This window comes from Littorina saxatilis, linkage group LG5, assembly GCF_037325665.1.
Source record: "Littorina saxatilis isolate snail1 linkage group LG5, US_GU_Lsax_2.0, whole genome shotgun sequence".
NCBI classification, from domain to species: Eukaryota; Metazoa; Mollusca; class Gastropoda; order Littorinimorpha; family Littorinidae; genus Littorina; species Littorina saxatilis.
Window position 1 is genome coordinate 12465706 of NC_090249.1, and position 22688 is coordinate 12488393.

A 22688-nucleotide genomic window follows, 5' to 3' on the forward strand; every position below is an offset into this window, starting at 1 on the left:
TCCTTCTCATCGCAACTACTACCCCGCTCTTCTTGCCAATTTCACTGCCTTTGCCACGAGCGGTGGACTGACGATGCTACGAGTATACGGTCTTGCTGAAAAATTGCATTGCGTTCAGTTTCATTCTGTGAGTTCGACAGCTTGACTAAATGTTGTATTTTCGCCTTGCGCGACTTGTTTTTATATTTAGTCAAGTTTTGACTAAATATTTTAACATCGAGGGGGAATCGAAACGAGGGTCGTGGTGTATGTGCGTGCGTGTGTGTGTGTGTGTGTGTGTGTGTGTGTGTGTAGAGCGATTCAGACTAAACTACTGGACCGATCTTTATGAAATTTGACATGAGAGTTCCTGGGTATGAAATCCCCGAACGTTTTTTTCATTTTTTTGATAAATGTCTTTGATGACGTCATATCCGGCTTTTCGTGAAAGTTGAGGCGGCACTGTCACGCCCTCATTTTTCAACCAAATTGGTTCAAATTTTGGTCAAGTAATCTTCGACGAAGCCCGGGGTTCGGTATTGCATTTCAGCTTGGTGGCTTAAAAATTAATTAATGACTTTGGTCATTAAAAATCGGAAAATTGTAAAAAAAAAATAAAAATTTATAAAACGATCCAAATTTACGTTTATCTTATTCTCCATCATTTGCTGATTCCAAAAACATATAAATATGTTATATTCGGATTAAAAACAAGCTCTGAAAATTAAATATATAAAAATTATTATCAAAATTAAATTGTCCAAATCAATTTAAAAACACGTTCATCTTATTCCTTGTCGGTTCCTGATTCCAAAAACATATAGATATGATATGTTTGGATTAAAAACACGCTCAGAAAGTTAAAACAAAGAGAGGTACAGAAAAGCGTGCTATCCTTCTTAGCGCAACTACTACCCCGCTCTTCTTGTCAATTTCACTGCCTTTGCCATGAGCGGTGGCTTGACGATGCTACGAGTAAAATGGCATTGCGTTCAGTTTCATTCTGTGAGTTCGACAGCTACTTGACTAAATATTGTATTTTCGCCTTACGCAACTTGTTTTTTTATATTTAGTCAAGTTTTGACTAAATATTTTAACATCGAGGGGGAATCGAAACGAGGGTCGTGGTGTATGTGCGTGTGTGTGTGTGTGTGTGTGTGTGTGTGTGTGTCTGTGTCTGTGTGTGTGTGTGTGTGTGTGTGTAGAGCGATTCAGACTAAACTACTGGACCGATCTTTATGAAATTTGACATGAGAGTTCCTGGGTATGAAATCCCCGAACGTTTTTTTCATTTTTTTGATAAATGTCTTTGATGACGTCATATCCGGCTTTTCGTGAAAGTTGAGGCGGCACTGTCACGCCCTCATTTTTCAACCAAATTGGTTGAAATTTTCGTCAAGTAATCTTCGACGAAGCCCGGGGTTCGGTATTGCATTTCAGCTTGGTGGCTTAAAAATTAATTAATGACTTTGGTCATTAAAAATCTGAAAATTGTAAAAAAAAATAAAAATTTATAAAACGATCCAAATTTACGTTTATCTTATTCTCCATCATTTGCTGATTCCAAAAACATATAAATATGTTCTATTCGGATTAAAACCAAGCTCTGAAAATTAAATATATAAAAATTATTATCAAAATTAAATTGTCCAAATCAATCTAAAAACACTTTCATCTTATTCCTTGTCGGTTCCTGATTCCAAAAACATATAGATATGATATGTTTGGATTAAAAACACGCTCAGAAAGTTAAAACAAAGAGAGGTACAGAAAAGCGTGCTATCCTTCTTAGCGCAACTACTACCCCGCTCTTCTTGTCAATTTCACTGCCTTTGCCATGAGCGGTGGACTGACGATGCTACGAGTATACGGTCTTGCTGAAAAATGGCAGCTACTTGACTAAATATTGTATTTTCGCCTTACGCGACTTGTTTTATCATTATCAACTTTCTCAATCAGGGCAATCAAATTTTTTTTTTAAAGATAAAATCTGAATGCGTTAGTAGGTGATAACGACCCAAGGTGCATTGAAATATTGAGAGTATGTACTTTGTACTGTTTTGTTTTGTTTGTATATTCAATTTTAAACCGGTAAACACAATATCACTGCAAGGCCTTGTAATGTTCTAGAATTAGGATACCTGTAAGAACTTGACACAAGTGGTCTAAATTAAACAAACCTGGGCGCGTATTCTTGAAACAGCTGCAACTCATATACTGGCCTGTAAAAGCACTTACGCTCGATAAGTCCACTAAGTGTTATTTATGAAACTCCAGTAAGGACCTACCCGGGTGTCTCCGAGCTGTAAAGTTAGACGACCCATCCCCCTCCTCTAAAACCGTCAATTTTTAATAAATCTTGCTCAAATATTGTTTGTAGATTTATGTCCCTCATGGACACACATTGGTGTCATTAAAGCACCAATGCATTGCGGTCAAATACGAGATTCTGCTCGCGAAAGATTTCAACCGATGCTCGATCATTACGGCGTGTTGCGAAAGCGTGCTTGCGTCTTGTTAAATGCATTACAGTGTCGGGAATTTGGTGTCTGATTCTAGATCGTTATTAAGATCACTTATATATAGCCTGAGCTTACAGTGAATTGTTTGTGATATGCGATCTCCAGAATACCAATAACACGGCGGACTTAAATCGTTTTTTGACAAAAAGTGCTTGAGGGACTTACTAAGTTTTATGTAGTCTGGAAAAGAATTCCAGAGTTGTGTTGTAGAGTGGAGAAATGAGTTTTTGTATAATTTAGTGTTAAACAATGGAACTTTCCTATCTAAAGGTCTGCGCTGGCGATATGGATTATTAGTTGATATTAATGATGGAAATATCGCAAGTAAGTAGTTTGGCACCTTACGGTGCACAATCTTGTGAAATAATATCAAAGTTTGACGTTTACGCCTCTCTAAAAGTGAAATAAAGCCTGACTCGCCGTACAGTTGTTGATGGCGTGTACCGCGGACTGCTCCAACAATGGTCTTCATCTTCAAAGCTTCATCTTTGGCGGGAAGTGATGTCTGAAGAGGTTGATTTTGTGCAAGATTTATTAAAAATTGACGGTTTTAGAGGAGGGGGATGGGTCGTCTAACTTTACAGCTCGGAGACACCCGGGTAGGTCCTTACCGGAGTTTCATAAATAACACTTAGTGGACTTATCGAGCGGAAGTGGTTTTACAGGCCAGTATATGAGTTGCAGCTGTTTCAAGAATACGGGCCCAGGACTGTTACCATTGCGAACTATTAATGATAATGCCGCAGGCGTTTTTGTTTGGTATGCATGTACATGTATGTCTGAGAGAGACACACACACAGATAGAGACAGAGAGAGATAGTGTGTGTTAGTGTGTGTGTGTGTGTGTGTGTGTGTTAGTGTGTGTGTGTGTGTGTTAGTGTGTGTCTCTGTGTGTGTTTATGTATGTGTGTGTGTGTGTGTGTGTGTGTGTGTGTACGTGTATGTGTGTGTGTGTGTGTGTATGTGCATGTGTGTGTATGTATGTGCATGTGTGTGTAAGTGTGTGTGTGTGTGTGTGTGTGTGTGTGTGTGTGCGTGCGTGTGTACCTCTGTGTCTATCTGTGTATGAATGTTGCATATACTCATAAAGACTTGTTTACTGTTCAGTCGTTTGTGTGAAGATTGCATTTCAGCAGGCAACATTTTTCCCCCGTGTCTTCCTCTAGCAGTTCGCCGTTTTCATACCTTGAAATGAAGCATGCTGTTTTCCGATTACCATGTGAAACAAACCGGGAGTGTATACATTTGTATGTGTGAGAAAGACAAGGAAAGACAGAGAGAACAAAAAGCGTGTATCTTTGTTGCAAAATGCCTGTACTATCTTTGTTGCAAAATGCCTGTACTATCTTTGCGTAAACCCAAAGAGGGTAGAAAATGCTTCCACGCTCTTTGGTAAAGCAGCGGTTTTGTGTTATTGATCTTTGAAGGATTTTATTAAATCCTCCTATATAATTTCGTCCCGGTATTTTTTGGTTCGGGGTATAAAGTGGGAATGTAGTATTACATGTTACTTGACGTTTTTAATGCAGCTTCATTCACTTTGAACTTCCTCTTGAGAGCACACACACACACACACACACACACACACACACACACACACACACACACACACACACACACACACACACACACTGAAGAGCGAAAAGTCAAAGTCTTAACTGCTGCTAAATAAATTGTTTATTATTCTACCAAATCATAATAAAAGTTTCCAAAAAATATGAACAGAAGCAATACAGAAAATAAGGTTGAAAAAATAAGTAAAAACACAGTATTTCAATTTTTGTTCAATCACATAAGTCCATCAGCTGTTTTTTGCCTTCCAGGGGAGATAAGTCGTTGACAAAGCAAAGGTCGTACGGTTATCAGTCAAAAGTTCAAATGGTTCAAGGGGAATAAATCGTAGACATGGCGAAGGTCGTAAGGTTAAGGGTCAATAAATAGTAGACATGGCAGAGGTCGTTAAGGTAAAAAGCTTCACAGGTTTCAGAGGTGAAGACAGTAGGAGTTAGATCCCTTGCACGCGGTTGCGGCGACTAAGATAACGTGGGGCTCTTTGGCTTGGCTGGTAAGTCTGAAATTCGAAAAAAGAAAAGTCAATCAAAATCAAAGCATTTAATTCCAAACAGTCATACAATTAAACTTATGATATTTAATGAGTTCAACTCGATTGGAAAAGAGCGAGCATGCTTTGTTTCTGTGCGAACCCCGGCTTTGAAAACTGTTTTTGCCTTTGAAGTATGCAAATTGTATAACAGCCTTCTTTTGCAAATTGACAATATAGACTACTGCTTTTATCGGCAAGACAAGATACAGCCACTGTTTGGAAAAGGGCAACCTCGAACTACAAACAAACAAACAAACAAACTGCAAACAAGAAGGGACCAACACTAAACACAAAACAAAAACATATATGTAAACACAATAATTAGTAATTCCAGTATTCAAGGGCTTGACCTGGTACATTGGAGGGGGTGGGGGGGGGGGGGGTGGGCTCCAAAAATGAGGCAAAGGTACAGGGGCTAGTCTGTCAGGGGGTCTGGGGCCGCTGTTGAAATGTAACACTAATAAGGGTCTCTCCTTGAGAAAAAGGTACATTTGCCAGGGTCCGGAACCTAGTACCCCCCTGATTACCGTGAAAAGCGTATAAGAGTGAACGTACCTCAAACTGAGCCATCATGTCACCGTTCTCTGGTGCTGACGCGTTGTTCAGCCAGGGTGCGTACTGCAATCACGATTCGCGTCAGCACATGAATTAAAACAGCTAATACTTGAGGCAAAACTGGCCAAGAAATTATGAACACTTTTCACATGGCATACCTTGATTTTTTTAAATAGCGAAAGAACTGAGTGTCCCTAAAAGTAAATATTTCCTGGTAGTGCTTTCATTTCACAATTGGATAGAACGTAGCTGCAAGCGGCAACTGAAAAGACAAACCGTTTGCCAATTCTGACGAAATAAAAACAACGTTTACGGCGATTTCAACTACGTTTTGAGTCTTTCTTGTCATACAGAGACAAAAGGTAGTCAACGCAGACGGTGATTTATCAATCAATCAATGAGGCTTATATCGCGCATATTCCGTGGGTACAGTTCTAGGCGCTGTGCAGTGATGCCGTGTGAGATGAAATTTTATACGGCCAGTAGATTGCAGCCATGTCGGCGCATATTTACCTTTCACGGCCTTATTCCAAGTCACACGGGTATGGTAGACAATTATTAATTGTGCCTAAGCAATTTTGCCAGGAAAGACCCTTTTGTCAATCGTGGGATCTTTAACGTGCACACCCAATGTAGTATACACGGGGGGTGGTTCGGACACCGAAGAGAGTCTGCACACAAAGTTGACTCTGTGAAATAAATTTCCGCCGAACCTGGGATCGAACTCGCGCTGACAGCGACCAACTGAATACAAATCCAGCGCGCTACCAACTGAGCTATATCCCCGCCCTATTTACCTGGTTGTAGTAGTGCAGCACGGTGTCCTTATCGGGCACGTAACGGTCCATGACGTCATCAGCCTGCTTGACGTAGAAGGAGAGGTCGGGCAGTTCCTGGAGGGACTTGAGGGCCACGGGGAGGAACACTTCTACCTGGATCTCACCTTGCTCGGGGTCGTACACTGTCACCTGTGGGACAGGTGGAAATCGCGTAACGTTTGGTCATGTACTACAGGTATTCTGAGTGAAGAGTTTAAAAGAGTGATTTTACCAATGAAAGTAGGCTCAAAGTCGGCTTTGCTCGGAAGACCTGATCCAACGACATTGTGCAAGAACCGCCTTGCATACACTGAATAAAAAACGTTGTCTTCGTGTTTCTTTAATCTTCATGAAAAAGTTAAAAATCATAAATACCTCAATGACAGAGGATGTATTCAACAAATCCAAAATGGCCAACGATGTGTAATTTTCAGTATTTTTGATACTCGTGCATCAAATAGCTTTGCCATGGTTATGAGTAGTTTTCAAAGTTTCTAAGAAACCCTCGCTTTCCAAGTTAAAATCAGCCACAATATTCACTATATTCAGCACCTAAATAGTCTAAAGGCTGGGCGAAGTCTACTTCAGGAAGCTTGCTGCACAAAACGTTGGCACTGAATTTTCGTTAAAAAGACTTCACGACGTCAAAGTCGGGCTCAAATAAGGACAGCCTTAATGATAGCATTGAAACTTCAAGAGTTCAACCAGAAAACTGACACAACATAGCAAGGCAAAACTAGCGTACCTTGCTCTTCTTGAGGAAGCTGAACTTCTCGGTGAGTTTTTCCAGCTGCTGTGCGGCGAGTTCCTTGGCCATCTTGAGGATGCTAGCGGCGTGCTTCTGGGCGTTCTTCTCCACCTGCCAGTATTGGTATGCCCACGCTCCCTGTAACGGTGCACGAACAGAGGGATGGTAAAGACAACAAGTTAACACAATGACATCCAAAAACAGACAGACTGCTAACGTTGTTTAGTCGAAAATGAAACGTCCCATTTACTTACAATTCAGCACTGCAAACACTAAATACTAAACATTGAACTAACGAGCTAACAATCTTCATCTGGTGGTAAGTTTTATTCGCAACGTTCATGGGCCTTTGCCCGGTCAATGAGAGCTAAGCAGAACCACTCTGGGCACTATACACAATACTAAGCACTGAGCGACCAAGCGACTGTTATCCTCACCTGCTGGTAAATTTCATTGGCGACCTCCTGGGCCGTCTTGACGTGGTCGGTCACCAGTCCATTAGCGATGGTGTCACGTGCGCTGTAGATGGCCGAGGTGTACTGCTCGGGGATGTTGAACTTCTGCACGCGATCCGACACGTATCCCGCCAGCCACTTGTAGTCGTGACCCAGAAGCTGCACGCGCTTCTTGATCTGCTGCACGCGCGGGTGATTCTTCAGCTCCTCCCATTGATCCGCGGCCTGTCCCTTCAGGGTCATCAGCTCTTCGTCCAGCTCGGCAAGGCCTTCCTCCACCCACTCAGTGCTACGGGCGATGGCCAGCTGTCGGTGTAAGAAGTCATGTTTTCACCAATGGAATATTACAACGCTATAAAGTTACGTCGGAAGTGCATTATAATTAGAAGTAGATCATATATCTATGCTTACGCCCAGTTCCCACCGCAGGCGATTACGATGTATCTTCTTACTCACATCTTGGAAGTGACAGGCTGATATACATATATATCACCCTGATAACAAAGAACAATGATTCAAGGAGAGGTACATATTCAATACATTAATTATCCCTTTTATTTATTCATGTTTTGTATGTGTTCTACTTTCATAGGTTTCTCTCTTTTTTAATTCTTCATGTTTCAAATCAAGGTAAAAAAAAACACAATATATCAGGTACTTTAAACGCGTGACGGGAGAGAAGTATACTATACTTTTCGAAGTCATACATACTCCGAACTAGTTTTGTAACACCCGCATTTTTGCAGAGCAGGAAAGTCGAGACAAATCATAGAATGTGTATAACTTACAGCGATTTGTTCGGCGATGTCTTCAACGAGTTTCTCGTACTGCTGACGGATGTCGTAATCTTTGATGTCTTGCAGTTTGCCTCTGATGTCGCCGATGATGGTGTCGTAGGCCTCTTTGTAGGCGTCGTTGTAGTCTTTCATGGCGACGCTGTAAGTAAGAACGTACAGACTTATGGTAACAGTTCGTTTTCGGGTATGGCAACAAGCACAAAAGATGTGTCTCTTGTGCGTCTGAGCTTGTAAATTCAGGATTGCTTTAAACAATACAGTGGACCCCCCTTTTAAGACCTAATCAAATCTGACAAAATCAGGTCATTAAAGGAGAGAGTCTTAAAATGGGGGGGGGGGGGACATTTTCAGAGGTTATGAATAAAAAGTCAAAGAAAACAGGGTCTTAACAGGGAGGACGTCTTGAAAGGGGGTTCCCCTGAAGCTACATCAACCTTGACTCAATTCATTTGCAATCCCTCATTTATTTCAGAGTCAACTTTGTGTGCAGACTCTCTTCGGTGTCCGAACCCTCCCCCCGTGTCCACTACATTGGGTGTGCACGTTAAAGATCCCACGATTGACAAAAGGGTCTTTCCTGGCAAAATTGCTTAGGCACAGTTAATAATTGTCTACCTATACCCGTGTGACTTGGAATAATAGGCCGTGAAAGGTAAATATGCGCCGAAATGGCTGCAATCTACTGGCCGTATAAAATTTAATCTCACACGGCATCACTGCAGAGCGCCTAGAACTGTACCCACGGAATATGCGCGATATAAGCGTCATTGATTGATTGATTGATTGATTCTACTCAAACGTGTGTGTCTTCTTAGCACACTGGCTCTGGCTCAGTCTGTGCCTTCAAAGGTTTGCAGTCTATCGGTATAAAGTTACCCAATCCAGTATGTGCGTATGACCCATGCATGGATCGCTCTATCTTGAAGATAATATGTGCTGAAAAGACTGCTTTGTGAATTCTTCAATATTAAAACTGTAGGAGTAACTACGGATTTATATATCGGTACCTTATTTGTCCCGCACTGCCTCTAAGTTCTAGGATGTTGGACAATACAATGGACCTGGACACACACACACACACACACACACACACACACACACACACACACACACACACACACACACACACACACACAGGGGTTAACGGACAAACAATTCACGGTGTTCTCACATCAGTTCAGAAGCGGAATCCCCGATGTTCTGCAAGTAAAAGTCGTTGTTGCGGTACATCCTGCTCAGCTGTTTGCGCGACTTCTCTAATTGCTGACCCAGTCTGCTCAGCTCGCTGTGAGCGAGGTCAAGCACGGGCGACAACTCCGAGTACAGCTCTTCTGTGATGGTGGCGTATTTGTCGCTCAGTTCCCGTCCGGTAGCGCTGGTGGCAGACTCGAGTGTCTTGCGGATGTTGTCGGAGTAGCTGATGGTTTTGCCGCGTGCGTAGCTCTGGTGGTTAAAGAAACCAGTGTGAATTAGACCATGAGGATGCTTTCTGCTGACGAATGTGTTTGAGTAATTAATAAGACATTGACGAAGAAAACAGACGACTATTGAAAAGACAGCCAGACAAGGAAGCAGACAAGCAGAGTAGGTTTGAAATGGAGATAGTAATTACAAAGAATCAAACAAAGAAACAAACACCCCAAACAACATTAAACAGAAATGGACGTTTGAATCATTTCTCAAGCAGGGCAAAGTATTGAATTGTTGCTCCTCAGTTTGTCAGTTATTGCTACGCATCTTTAGGCGTATAGTTCACATTAAAGGCAGACCCTCAGACTTATACTCTACAATCTAATCCAGTACCTACCTCCATGTCATCAATGCTCTGGGGTCTCCAGGCGAGACGGGTGTGGAGCAGGGTGGAGGTGTTGAGACGCGTGGCCAGCAGGGCATCACTGATCTTCCTGTCTCGCTGCTGGCGGTACAGCTCAGCGCTGAAGGCAGAGGCGTTCACATAGCCTGCCTGCAGGATCAGCTGGTTCTCGGGGTTGTCTGCAAACACACACAGTGCCATAGTTAAAGAACACAACATGCTTGGTTCCGTGTCGCTGTGGGAAAGGCATAAGGCTGGTGGGGTAAATACACTAAGATTGAACGATGATTGCTACGTACGGCAGCTGGTAGGTCCTGGGTTTAACACTTTGTATTAGTGACAGCTTTACATGTACAAGAATTAATCAGTTTCAGCTATAAATGTCCCAGATCAACGAGCTTAGGCGATAAATGTGAATCAGTTAAAGCTGTATACAAATCTTTAAAAACCAATCAGTGCTTTAGCTTTGCTAGAATCGATGTTGGACCTTTAAATAAATATCCAATCATCAATCACGTAGAGCTCTAAATAAATATTCCACAATCAATCAGTTGGGGCTTTAAATCAATATCCAAGAATCGATCATTTAGGACTCTATGGTTCCAAGAACCGATCAGTTAGGACTCTAAGTTTCCAAGAGCTAATCAGTTAGGGCTCTAAGTTTTCAAGAGCCAATCAGTTAGTACTCTAAGTTTCCAAGAGCCAATCAGTTAGGACTCTAAGTTTTCAAGAGCCAATCAGTTAGGGCTCTAAGTTTCCAAGAGCCAATCAGTTAGGGTTCTAAGTTTCCAAGAGCCAATCAGTTCGGGCTCTAAGTTTCCAAGAGTCAGCCAGTTAGTGTTTCACATTTTCCAGATGCAGTTACTCACCCAGGTCGTAGTTGGTGATGAACTGCACGGAGCGTGCCTCGGGGTCGACCTTGAGCTGAGACTCGATGATCTCGCTGTCGTCATACGTGTTGACCAGCCTGATGAGGTAGGGCTCAGTGGACTGCACCTCGCCCCGCATCGACATTTTCTTCATGGGGCTCACCAGCTGTACGACACAGACACACGGTTCAGGGTAAGCTTTCGTTCTAATGTAGGACATGCCATAATAGACGATGTTTTGAAAATAAGTCAGTCAAGTTTGTATGGGTTCTGGAAGAGCTGTTATCTCTTGCTTCCATAAAAAAAAACTGAGGCAAGCCTACAATGCCACGTGTAGCGTGCCTCTGTGTTTCTACGGAAAAACAAGGAAAGCTTCTCTTCCACAACCCAAACAAACCCGACAGATGTATTTCTGAAATTCATCTATTTACAGCTGAGCTAGGTTATCTTGAGTTTTTTCGGTTGCGGAGAACATAATCTTTGCTTCCATATTGATCGCGTGCAGCTAATTTTTTGCTTTATGTTGATTTTTTCTCTTTAAAACATTACTGTTTATCTGTCTGTCGCACTGTCATCACAATTGAACAGTTCAAACACAAACAGACACTCACTCGGTCGGACAGACAGATGGACTGACACACGGACAGATGGACATTCGGCCAGATGGACATACGGCCAGAAACACATAAAAACAGAGAGGCTGACCAACAATCTCTGCCTCTCTCTCTGTCTCTCTTTCTCTCTGCCTCTCTCTCTGTCTCTCTCTCTGTCTCTGCCTCTCTCTCTCTCTCTCTCTCCCTCTCAATCTCTCTCTCGCTCTCTCCATATCCCTCCCCCCCCTCTCTACCACCTTTTCCCATCTCTCTCACCTCCAGGTCAATCTGGCGACGCAGACGGTCGATCTCGCCGCGGAGAGCCATCATCTTGCGCTCGCTTTGTGACGTCAAGTACACGGTATCCATGGCAGCGGAGTAGCGTTCCCCGGTGGCTCCGATGTGTGAGGTGAAGCTGATGTCGGTCTTGGTATGGGGGTGGGAGATGGCGACAGCCAGGCTGTAGTTCTGGCCGGACCTGGACGTTGGACAGGTGGACATTGAGTTAGTGTACTACAGCGAAAACAACAACAGAACAATCACAGCGGGAAACACTGCAAATTTCGAACAGCTGCATTCGAAATGCCGGTTTGCTGAAAAACTCGATCTGATACATTGAGTAAGTGAACTACAGCAAAAACAAAAACAGAACAATCGCAGCGAGAAACACTACAAATTTCGAACAGCTACATCCGAAATATTTGCTGAAAAACTCGATCTGATATCGTTAAAAAAATTTCATTCCCACAACTAAAAAAAAAATCTGTGAGGCCCACACATGTAGATTAATTTTGTGTTGGTTTTCCACTTCAGATTTATCCCTCCTTCCAATCTTATTTTATTTTGCATTATTTTACTCACTGGAACGAAGCAGAGACGTCCTTGAGAGAGGAGGCGACAGTGAGCTTCCTGCGAGAGTCCTTGGAGTAGGAGAGCTGCGTCCTGCCGTCCCACACTGTGCGGCCCTGGTTCACCTCCATCTCGTGGTCGATGTGCACCTCCTGTACGGTCAAGGTTAAAGACGGGATTTAACAGGCTGACCCTGATGTACCCCGAAGTTAACTTCGCAAAGACTTCGCGAAGTCTATTTTTTATTCGAAATTCATTGCCAAAGCTTCGTGCAGCGGACTTGACCTCCCTTAATTCATATCAGGCTTTACACGTGAACTGCGTGTGGTTCTCTCGTCATAAGCAAACAACATGGTTTTGGAGCTCGTGAAATCGATATTAACATAATATTGTAAAAACTGTTTAAAAAAAATCAAAAAGAAAACCACGAACACATACGCGATGCAAAATAATTGCCTAATTAACAAGCAAACACTCTTTTGTATGACAGCCAACCACAATATTGTTTTGTCTCACGACAGTGAATACATCTGAAATACATCTGAATCTACCTTAGTACATAATCTGAGACTATCTCAGAACATAAATAAAAATTGATGACCAGATTTGCGATTGCCAAAGAAGACTGGCATAACGAAGTTCAAATTTGCTTTTCTTTTATTAGTAATTATCCCCAGTCCCCACTCCATGGCCACACACACACCTTGCCGATGGCAGGCATGAGGAACTTGAGGTCAGCCTTTGTCTTGTCGCCGTTGGTCAGCTTGGCCTGGAAGCCCACCTGTTTCGTCACGTCACGCTCGGCGTCCCACGAGAATGTACCGTCAAGCGCGGAGGTCTGCTGGCTGTGGGAGTACGAGCCGGAACCTTCCAGGGTACGAGCAGGAACTCCTACCTTCACGCTGCCGTCGTACACCTAGAGGAGTAGAGATAACAGTAGAAATACATGTCAGAATCTTCCAGGGTACGAGCAGGAACTCCCACCTTCACGCTGCCGTCGTAAACCTAGAAGAGTAGAGAAACAGTAGATATGAATATCAGAATCTTCCACGGTATGAGCAGGAACTCCCACCTTCACGCTGCCGTCGTGAACCTAGAGGAGTAGAGATACAGTAGAAATAAATGTCAGAACCTTCCAGGGTACGAGCAGCGTACGAGCAGAAACTCCCACCTTCACGCTGCCGTCGTACACCTAGAGGGGTAGAGATACAAGTAGATATAAATATCAGAACCTTCCAGTGTATGAGCAGGAACTGCTAACTTCACGCTGCCGCCTTCCAGGAGTAGAGATACAGTATAGGGGGAGAGACACGCACACACAGCTGTGATGATTGATACTGCTGTGCTGAAATTCGCTGTCTTTGCGAATTAAGACAGCAAGCACGTTGTGATTCTAATTTTCAGTACACATGAGGTACTTGTTGCCCTGGATAACATGCACGTGCTGGTTTGTTGTGAAGAAAACTTTAAATCGTAAACTGCTGTGTGCAAAGTCTACGGTGGACAAATGTGTCGCAGGTTAGACAAGGAAGTTTGCACACAAAAAGAAGAAGCGCGAATTCCCCCTTGAGAATAGTTTGAACACGACTAATAAAAACCGATTATCTGTAACTTTTCACTGCAAGAAAAATTACAAGGAAAGGACCAGGCAGAAAACGTCATTGTGATTATGACGAGTGAACGCACCTTGCGGTAGTATTGGCTGTTGTCGTTGAGCTGGACAGTGTAGAAGACCTTCCTGTCGGCACGGTCATCCCATGACAGGTAGCCTTCACTGGTCAGTGCGGTGTCCTGCTTCTTCAGTGTCACACCTGAACTCACTGTGCGGTAAGGCAGAATCATCTGCACACCACACAACTAATTATTACTATTTAAAACGCGGACACTGCCTTGTCAAACTGAGACTATGGTAAGACTTCTTTGGCTAGTTCGAACAATACAAGATTTAAAAAAAGTAAAATAAAAACGCATATCTTTTGTAACATTCTTTTCCTCAAACCGTATTGCTAACAGTTGCTATAAATCGTGCGACAGCGTGTTAGACCAATAAATCGAAGTCTCTAACTTCGGTAGTGTTACACATTACCACAGAAAGTAGCAGTCAAAACAATTTCACAACGCTTCTCCTTGTCGTTCTTAACTTATCTTAGTTTCGCTCTTGCAAGACAGCATATCATATCCAAATCACTGTGTTCAAACTTTAACTCAACCTCTACTCTCATCATAAGTTCCATCGAATAATGACAACCTGCAGCACGCTTTTAATTGTTCAAACTCATTTCTCCTTTCTTGTTCACCGACCTTGACGGAGAAATCTTTGTCGTCCGTGATGTCCTTGACCTTGGTCTGCACGCGCACGTTCTTGTCGCTCTCGTCGCGGTTCCAGTTGAAGAAGATCTCGCCCTCCTTCTCCGCGCCCGCCATGTTGAGCGAGCCGGTCAGCTGGGCCGGCAACGGTTTGCGTGACGTCAGAGACATCGCAGGAGAGTCGCCGATGGTCAGTTCTCCCTCAGCATCCAGCAGGGTGTCCCCGTTCAGTGTGAGTTCCACCTTCACAGACATAAGACAGCCATATGACTTTTAAATGTACATTCAGTGCTAATAATGCCTTTTAGCGTGACCTCTTCACAGACATAAGAGAAATATTCTAAAACATACACACGGTGACACACACACGGTGACATACACACACGGTGACACACACACACGGTGACACACACACACACACACACACACACACACACACACACACACACACAAACACACCCACACACACACAACTTCACGACCACACAGACACACACCTTGGGCGAGTACTTGCTGTCCTTCTGCTCGTGCTGCACGTGCATGTTGGCGGAGCGCAATGGCTGGAAGGGGGTGGAGAGGGTCAGGTCAGCCATCAGCTGCTTCTGGTACCAGTAGTCCTTGAGGTCGTAGGTACCGTCCACTGCAACTTGCAGCTCAGGCGCCCAGCGGACCATGGCGTGTCCGGTCTTGCTGCTGCCCTGGTCGCTCGTCTTCACTTCGGCTCTCAGGTCCTCCAGGCCCGACAGCTGGCTGCTGAATGACGCAGCGCCGTTGACGTCATAGAGGGAGTTCACCGTCAGCATAGCGTCGCCCTTGATGACGTCAGTCTGAGGGGAGTTGAAGATGAGGGAGGAGCTGAAGTCGTCCAGCTGACCGTGGTGAGAACCGCTGACCTCCACACTGCCCAGGGCTTCAATGGGCGTGGTCAGCTTGCCGGTGAAGGTCATTGGGATGGAGTCCATGTCCAGACTGCCGTCAATGGCGTAGCGCTCGCTGCCGACAAGTTCCACAGAGGAGCTGGCGCTGTGAGCGTTGCCCAGGCTCTCCAGAGCGGCCGCTGCAACCATCTTCCTGTACCCGCGGAACGGAGTCTTCACGGTGAGGGTGATGTCGTACTTGGGGTCCAGAACGGCACGCACGTCGCTGGAGATCTTCTTGGAGTCGCCGTATTCTAGGGAAGAGGAGCAAGTGAAGCTGTCGGGAGAGCCTGCGTGGCGGTACTCAGCCTTGGTGGACTCCAAGCCAGAGAAAGGTGTGCTCAGCTCAGCGGCTGCCTCAATGCGGCTCCACTCGTAGCGGTAGAAGTTGGCCTTGGTAGAGATTTCCTGGTCGTCGAGATACGTCACGCTGCCCTGGCTGTTGAAACGGTTGAGGTCTCCGGAGTGACTGAAGGAACCGCCCACCTTGGTGAAGCCCTCGAAAGGCGTGCTGATCTTCACCTTGCCGGACAGATCGCCTGGGGAGTTCTTGAACTCGGCAATAGCGCTGGCCTTCTTGGCATTGAGTGCACCTCGCATGTCCACGGTGATGTCGTTCAGGGGTCCAGTCTTCTTCAGGGCGATGGTGGCGGTGTCTCTGCGGGTCTGAGTGTTGATGTCGGCCTTGGCGTTAAGCTCGGCGGTGAATCCCGTCATGGAGGCGTCGCCTTCGATGCTGATGGAGGCAGGTGCGAGGGAGGCAGCGGCCTTACCGCTCACCTTCTCCTGCGTCTTCTCAAGCTCAAGTGAAGCCTGAAGTTCCTCGCCCAATCCCTTCAGGTCGATGGCGTGCTTGTAGCCGTTGCTGAGCGGAACTCTGTCGACGTGACCCTCCAGCTTCTCTCCGTTTCCGTCCACAGCGGCATCCAGGGTCATGTGGTCCCAGTCACCCACGCGACGGTAGTTGACCAGGTGCTTGCCGAGGATTGACGTGATCTGGGCGGAGCCAGAGCATTCCTTGGTGTGCTGGTCGTAGGTATGCTGCGCGTTGAGGGCGGTGCTCTCCAGGTTCTGGATGGGCGTGGTCAGGGAGGCGTCCAGCTGCATGGCGCGGAGGTCGTCATTCTCCACTCTCAGGGTCTGCTGGATCTTCTTGCCGCGCATGTAGGTCACGCTGCTCTGCTGGTCGAAACCGTTTCTGATGGGGGAGTAGGTCATGTCGGCTGCCAGGCGCTCAAAGTCCTCGAAGGGCGTGTTGACCTGCACATTGGCCGCGATGCCGTCAGTCTGCTTCAGCTGGCCCTGCAGGCCGACCTCCTGACCGTTGTACTTGGCGCTGGCGGAGACGCTCATGTCGTCCATGTCGCCGTTCTTCCCGACGGAGGCGGAGATCTCGCGCGGATGTCCGTCCATTCTGTAAGAGTTGACGCTGGAGGCGCTGAAGGCGTTGTCGCGGTTTTCCATGATGGTGTTGCTGGCGATGGTGTGGCGGCTGCCGTAGTTGGCGGCGAGGGTGGCCTGGTAGGAGACTGGCATGTAGCAGACGTGGCGCAGCGACAGCGCGGCGTCCTGGGTGTAGGGCGTGGTGAGAGAAGCGGCCAGGTCCATGCTGCGCCACTCTCCCTTCTTGCTGGCCGTCAGCTTCACCTCCTGGGGACCCGAGTTGTCCAGCTTGTAGCTGAGGCTGGAGCTCATGCTGGCGTCGGGCAGAGCCAGGCTCACGGAGTTCTTCATCTCCACCTTCTTGGGCCCGTACTGGCCGCTCATATCGCCCTGCATGATGCCCTGTTTGTTGCTCAGCTCCACGGACGACTTGATGACCTTGGTGAAGGGCGTGTTGAGAGAGACGGATGTGGACAGGCTGCGCGAGTTCATCCTGTGCTGGATGTCGCCCTTGATTTCCTGGTCGCCGTAGGCAGCGGAAGCGGATCCCCTGAGGTTTTCGAGGTCGCCAGACTTGCTGAACTTGGCCTTGACTTCCTTCGCCAGCGAGGATTCCAGAGTGAAGATGCCTGATGACTTGTATCCGGCCTTGAACTGCGCGTCGGCCACCATGGTGTGGCGCATCAGCTCGCCTTCAGCGTGGCTGCTGAAGTCCTCGATGTCGCCGTCGTGGCGGAAGGACAGCTTGCTCTCCTCCAGGCCAGAGAACGGAGTCTTGACCACCAGGCTGCCGTCCATGTTGTCCAGCCAGCTGAGGGCCAGGGTGCTCTCGATCACGCGCTCAGGCAGGTACTGCAGCTCGCCGTGGGTGTTAATGGCGGAGTCGCCGTGCTGGTGGCGGATGTTTAGACCGAAGCTGTTGTAGCCGGGGATGGGGGTTTCGGCGTCCAACGTGAAGATGATGGGCAGATCGGTGCTGTAGAAGGAGGTGAGGGCGTACAACTTGCGGGGGAAGTACTCCGCTTCCATGCGACTCTTGCGGCCCTGGGCCGTCTCCTGGCTGCTGGCCACCAGCTGCATGTAGCGCAGGTCTCTGAGTGGAGTGTCGATCCTCAGCTTGCCGGAGATCTCGTCGTCATTCTGCCAGATCAGGGACCCGCTGTATTTTCCCAGTGCAGGCTCGACGGCCAGGTCGGCGCTAGCATCAAGGTCTAGCCAGTCCCCGGCGACCCGGTAACCGGCCTCCAGAGAGGAAAGTGCAGACAGTGGGGTGTGGAAGGTGATGCGGGCGAGGCTCAGAGTATCAGGGCGGATTCTGATCTCAGCGTCGTAGTTCTTGCGGACTCCGTAGTCCAGGATGGCCTTGGCCAGGATGTCGTCTCCCTCGCGCTTGGTGGACCCGCTGAGGGTGATGGCCCTGAGGGCTTCGAAGGGCGTGGTGATCCTCAGGTTGCCGTCCATGTCGATGTTGCTGTCCTTGCTGTAAGAGACGTCACCAGCGATGATCTTGCCGCGCGCGATCTGCAGCTCGGCGTGGGCTGTGACGGGGTAGCCGCTGCGCTTGATGGTCAGGCTGCCGGACTTGTCTTCCATGATGGGCAGAGAGAGAGCAAAGTCGCCGCTGATGTCTGAAGGTATGACCAGGTAGTTCATGGCGGTGGACATCTTCTTCTCGCCGTTATGCACGAACTCAGCCTTGTGTTTGCACTGTCCGTCGCTGTGCTCGTGTTTCAGGGTCAGCTGAATGTCACGCACGGGTTCCCATGGAGACCGCACGGTAAAAGCGCCCTTGACCTTGCTGTTGTAGTCACCCAGCTGCTTGTTGCCGGACAGAGCCACCTGTGAAGAGACACAAGACCTCAGTTGTTTAACAATGATTCGTCTTCTGAAGTGTATTGTGAAAATACTGACAACCCAATTATCATTATGAAAAACAAAACGCTAGAACCGTATGACCTTAATACGCACATCCTTAGCGCGACTCTGTTACTGCTAGCTTTCCATTTGGAGGAAGCGACTTGATTTCCCCAGCGATGGGACAATATAGTAATGGAAAAATATCAAACACCACATCACTTGTTCAATGGCATGTTTCACTCTCGATTTTGGTACTGTACCTTCAGTTCTTTTCCACGACCCCAGTTTGAGTTCAAGGACGACTTGATGTCATCGTCAGAGCTGCGGTGCTGCCAGTTGGTGGCGATCTCGTGTTCAGGGGAGGCGATCTTCAGGTTGCCGCTGTTCTGGATCTGCCAGTCACGTCGGAAGTGAGTCAGGTCAAGGTCGGCAGAGTACCTGTGAACAGAGAGGATGGTAACACATTATCTTTTAGTTACATATCTGAGCAATTTATGCCTGTTCTTTCTTTCAAAACCGTGATCATTGTTCTCATCACGTTCTGTTTTGCAATAATACGGGAGTCATTTTTCGACGCAGACACCAAAATACAGAGTGTTGTTATTGAATTGTAAACCTCAAAGTAAGACATGAGCATTCTTACAGGACGACACCGACATTACAAAGTGTCAAAATGAAATGTTTTTCTATTCTTAATATTGTTACAGTTCACCGAAATTCGTCTCTTTACATGTTAGTAAAAATCATCCAGTCTTTGGGCTTGTGGCCGGGAAAGCTATGACTGCCTACCTGTCCCTGTTGTGACTGTTGACTGGTACAAGTCTCTATACACTACAGTTAACACGTAACAATCTCTAGGCAAGTGGTAGTAGTAGTCCCTACCTGTCTGTGTTCCAAATGAAACACCGCTGGTTTTGTACTCTAAACATATCCGAATACAGGTATCAATCTATAGGCTAGTGGCAGTATAAGCTGTGAGCGCCTACCTGTCTTTGTTGACAACAAAGGCACCGGTGGTTTCGTACTTCTGACCGTCATCCTTGTGCGCCGCGCTGATGCTGACGTCTTCCATGCCGGGCAGTTCACTTTTGATGGTGACGTCACCGCTGACGTCAGTGGAGCCTCTGCTGCCCTTGTTGCTGCCGGTGACAGTGACCTCTAGCTGACTCTTGCCGCGTGAGGCCTTGACCACTGTGCTCAGGGAGCTGGGGTCAGCAACGTGGGCGACGGAGGCGTCCATGCGCTTCATGCCCTTCACGGGGGTGCCGGCCTGCCACGTCAGCTGCACGTTGCTAGGCGACAGGGGCTTGCGGATGTCGAGGGTGGAGTAGTAGGTGTCGGACTTGCCGCCCGTGCTGACCTTGCCGTCCAGTCCATAACGCTTGGAGTCGTCGTCGTAGCTGACGCTGGCGCTGAGGCGGGGCAGGTGGTGGAAGGGGGTGGTCAGTTCCAGCTTGGCGTTAGAGCTGGTCTGGGCGCGGGTGTTCTTGAGGACGCCGCTGGCAGACAGCGTGATCTGTAGAAGGAACCACAAATATCTACAGACTGTCAAGGTCTTATGGAAGCTTATCTTCTTCATACAGAAAAACAAGCTGGATTTTTGTCCTAGGATTTTGACTGTACGTGAAAAGTATGCCTATGTATACTGTCACTGTGTAATGCATAAAGAGCGTGAGTGAAATGCACCTCCACTATTTCTCATTATTATTGCATTATGTTGGGGATTAAGGGTTAAGTGCTTTTATCATTATCATCATCAACAAACGAGTGTTTCCGAACGTTACCGCAGAGAAAACAATGTGAACTATAACTTCATATTATATGCAAAACGGCATTCGTGCGTGTTAATCCATCGTCATCTATGCCAGGGAAAAAACTACTGACCTTAGCGGAGTCATCCCTTTCCTTGTCCCAGGCAAGGTCGAGGTCGAGGTCGGCGCTGTTCTTCTTGAGACCACCGATGGCGGTGAATGCAGCCTTGCGTGACGGGTAGCTGACCTCCACGGTCCACTTGCCGCGCGGACCACGTGAGATCTTGGACAGCGTGTTGAGGGAGTAACTGTCCTTGCCGTGCAGCATCTGACCTTGAAGCTGAAGGTTGTCCAGCTGCAGACCAGCTGTGCCGCTCATCTGTATGAGTCAGCAACAGATAAAGGTTAGACAGATACACCCGGGATTTTAACTTTGTTGCAGGATATTTGGAGGCGTGCGGTGCTACTTTTCTGCGATGGCTAAAGCAAAAGTGTTTTAGTTTTAAAAATGTTAGTCCGAAAATAAAACGTCAGGAAAACGGCAAAGTCATTTGGACTGTGCATCTGCACAGTTAAAAACTGAATAAATTTTTTTATCAGAGGGCCTTTGGGTTATAACTCCCACAGGTTATTGTAAGGTCGACTGTGCCACTCATTCACACACGTCGAAAATAAACCATTGACATCGTTACATGTTTCTTTAAACAAAAATCGTTAAATGTGTACACCTCCTTCGCATGGCTCAATGCACACCAAACACTACGGTAGTAGTCAAGTTGTGAGATGCACGTTCCTTATTTACTTTTACATTGTGGCTAATTGCCAACTTAAAGGTGGGGGTATGTGGTAACTGTGGATTGCACCTTATCGCTCAAAGGGCAACTACTCTTGCATGACTGTTGCATGCAAGGGAACGCACTCTGCTGGAATACAAATGGCTGACGGAAAGCATCACTGTGTTCCATGTGTCTTCTTTCTATGTACTGACCTCAGTCCTCTCCGCCCTCCAGTCCGAACTCCTGCTGTCTTCCAAAAGACGGCATCCTCGTCGCCAAATGAAGTAAAGGACAGTTTAGGTCTAGAAAGAAGACACGTGGACCACAGTGATGCTTTCAGCAGAGTGCGTTCCCTTGCATGCAACAGTCATGCAAGAGTAGTTGCCCTTTAAGCGATAAGGTGCAATCCACAGTTACCACAAGTAGTATGAAACAAAACGACCCTGACCTTGATGGGAGAGAAGTCCTTGAGGCGGAGGTCAGCAGTGACGTCATGGGTGTCGTCCTTGGAGGACTTGTATGTGGAGATCAAGGCCATGTAGGGGCCGTTGTGTGTCTTGGTATTGACGGTGTGCACGTACTGCTTACCGCTCTTCTTCACCGAGCTGTCAATCTCGTAGCTGTAACCTGCACATTGCATGTTCACATTTACATTTATGGCACGGCAAGGAACTGCACGGCACGGCAAAAAACACCACAAACTCCCACAATGATTATGTTTGGCCTTTTGAATCACACAACAACAGAAATGTTCACATTTTAGACCTTTTTTGTGCTGACATAAAAACAATACAATGACAAATTGAGATTTCAGAATTCCGAGAATTGTTTGCACATTTTGAGGGAATCATGTCGAGTCTGTCAGATTTAAGGTATAATGAAAACCTTCTGACGGCTTAAAAGATAACTGAAATAAAGATTCCTTCTTTTAACACAGAAGAGACTTTTCACCACAGTTTGAAATTAATTTCTTATCTTTAAAAGGAGTTTACAGCAGCTCGACCCTAACCTACATTTCCCTTTAAATATATTTCGTTTAAGAGTTGGTGGTAATTTGCTTGGAGAAAAAATATCCACAATTGTCTTAACTACACCGGTTTCGTTAATACCAGAGGATGCTTCCAGCTACTCGGTGAACCGGAATAAACTAAAGCGTCTCTATTCTACATTTCATATGACTCTAAGCCTGAAATTAATTGTGCAAATTCGACTTCGCGAAGTCTACTTCAGGAAGCTCGCTGCACGAAGCTTTGGCACTGACTTTTTGCTGAAAAGACTCCGCGAAACCTGCACAAAGTCAACTTCGGACCTAATCAAGGACAGCCTGCAGAGCACAAAAAAGTGTTGACTGACCTGGGAACGCAAGACTGGCGTCTCCGTTGAGCCTGATCGAGCTGTCTGACTTGTCTTTCATGTTGACCTCGCCCGTGACGAAGCCGTCCTTGCCGTACTTCAAGGTCACCTTGGATCCCAGCGAGTTGGGGCTGTGAGAGTGATCTCCCACGAGAGTGGTGTCAATGCCCTGCAAGAGTCAACATGTCTTTTGTAAGAAATCATCTGTGGCAAGGAACCTGGGTAATATTCATATATAACTT

General features: G+C 46.5%; 1 protein-coding gene across 2 annotated transcripts in view; it reads right to left on the minus strand.

Annotated features, from left to right (window-relative positions):
- Nucleotides 1-4160: 4160 nt before the first annotated feature.
- LOC138966324 (uncharacterized) overlaps nt 4161-22688 on the minus strand; it is a 42126-nt gene continuing 23598 nt past the window's right edge. The window contains exons 22-41 of one of the 2 annotated variants that reach the window (XM_070338510.1): nt 22447-22615; nt 21542-21720; nt 20451-20696; nt 19553-20082; nt 18827-19004; nt 14907-18548; nt 14404-14652; nt 13789-13944; nt 12806-13018; nt 12115-12254; nt 11530-11731; nt 10661-10826; nt 9786-9970; nt 9150-9421; nt 7970-8117; nt 7164-7487; nt 6724-6864; nt 5958-6128; nt 5161-5223; nt 4161-4572 (exon numbers count right to left, since the gene is read on the minus strand). In XM_070338510.1, coding sequence (XP_070194611.1) covers nt 4507-4572; nt 5161-5223; nt 5958-6128; nt 6724-6864; nt 7164-7487; nt 7970-8117; nt 9150-9421; nt 9786-9970; nt 10661-10826; nt 11530-11731; nt 12115-12254; nt 12806-13018; nt 13789-13944; nt 14404-14652; nt 14907-18548; nt 18827-19004; nt 19553-20082; nt 20451-20696; nt 21542-21720; nt 22447-22615 — 7440 coding nt within the window. In that variant the 3' untranslated portion in view covers nt 4161-4506. Of the gene's footprint in view, nt 4573-5160; nt 5224-5957; nt 6129-6723; nt 6865-7163; nt 7488-7969; nt 8118-9149; nt 9422-9785; nt 9971-10660; nt 10827-11529; nt 11732-12114; nt 12255-12805; nt 13019-13180; nt 13295-13788; nt 13945-14403; nt 14653-14906; nt 18549-18826; nt 19005-19552; nt 20083-20450; nt 20697-21541; nt 21721-22446; nt 22616-22688 lie in introns of those variants that run through there. The other variant, XM_070338511.1, reaches the window with a different exon arrangement.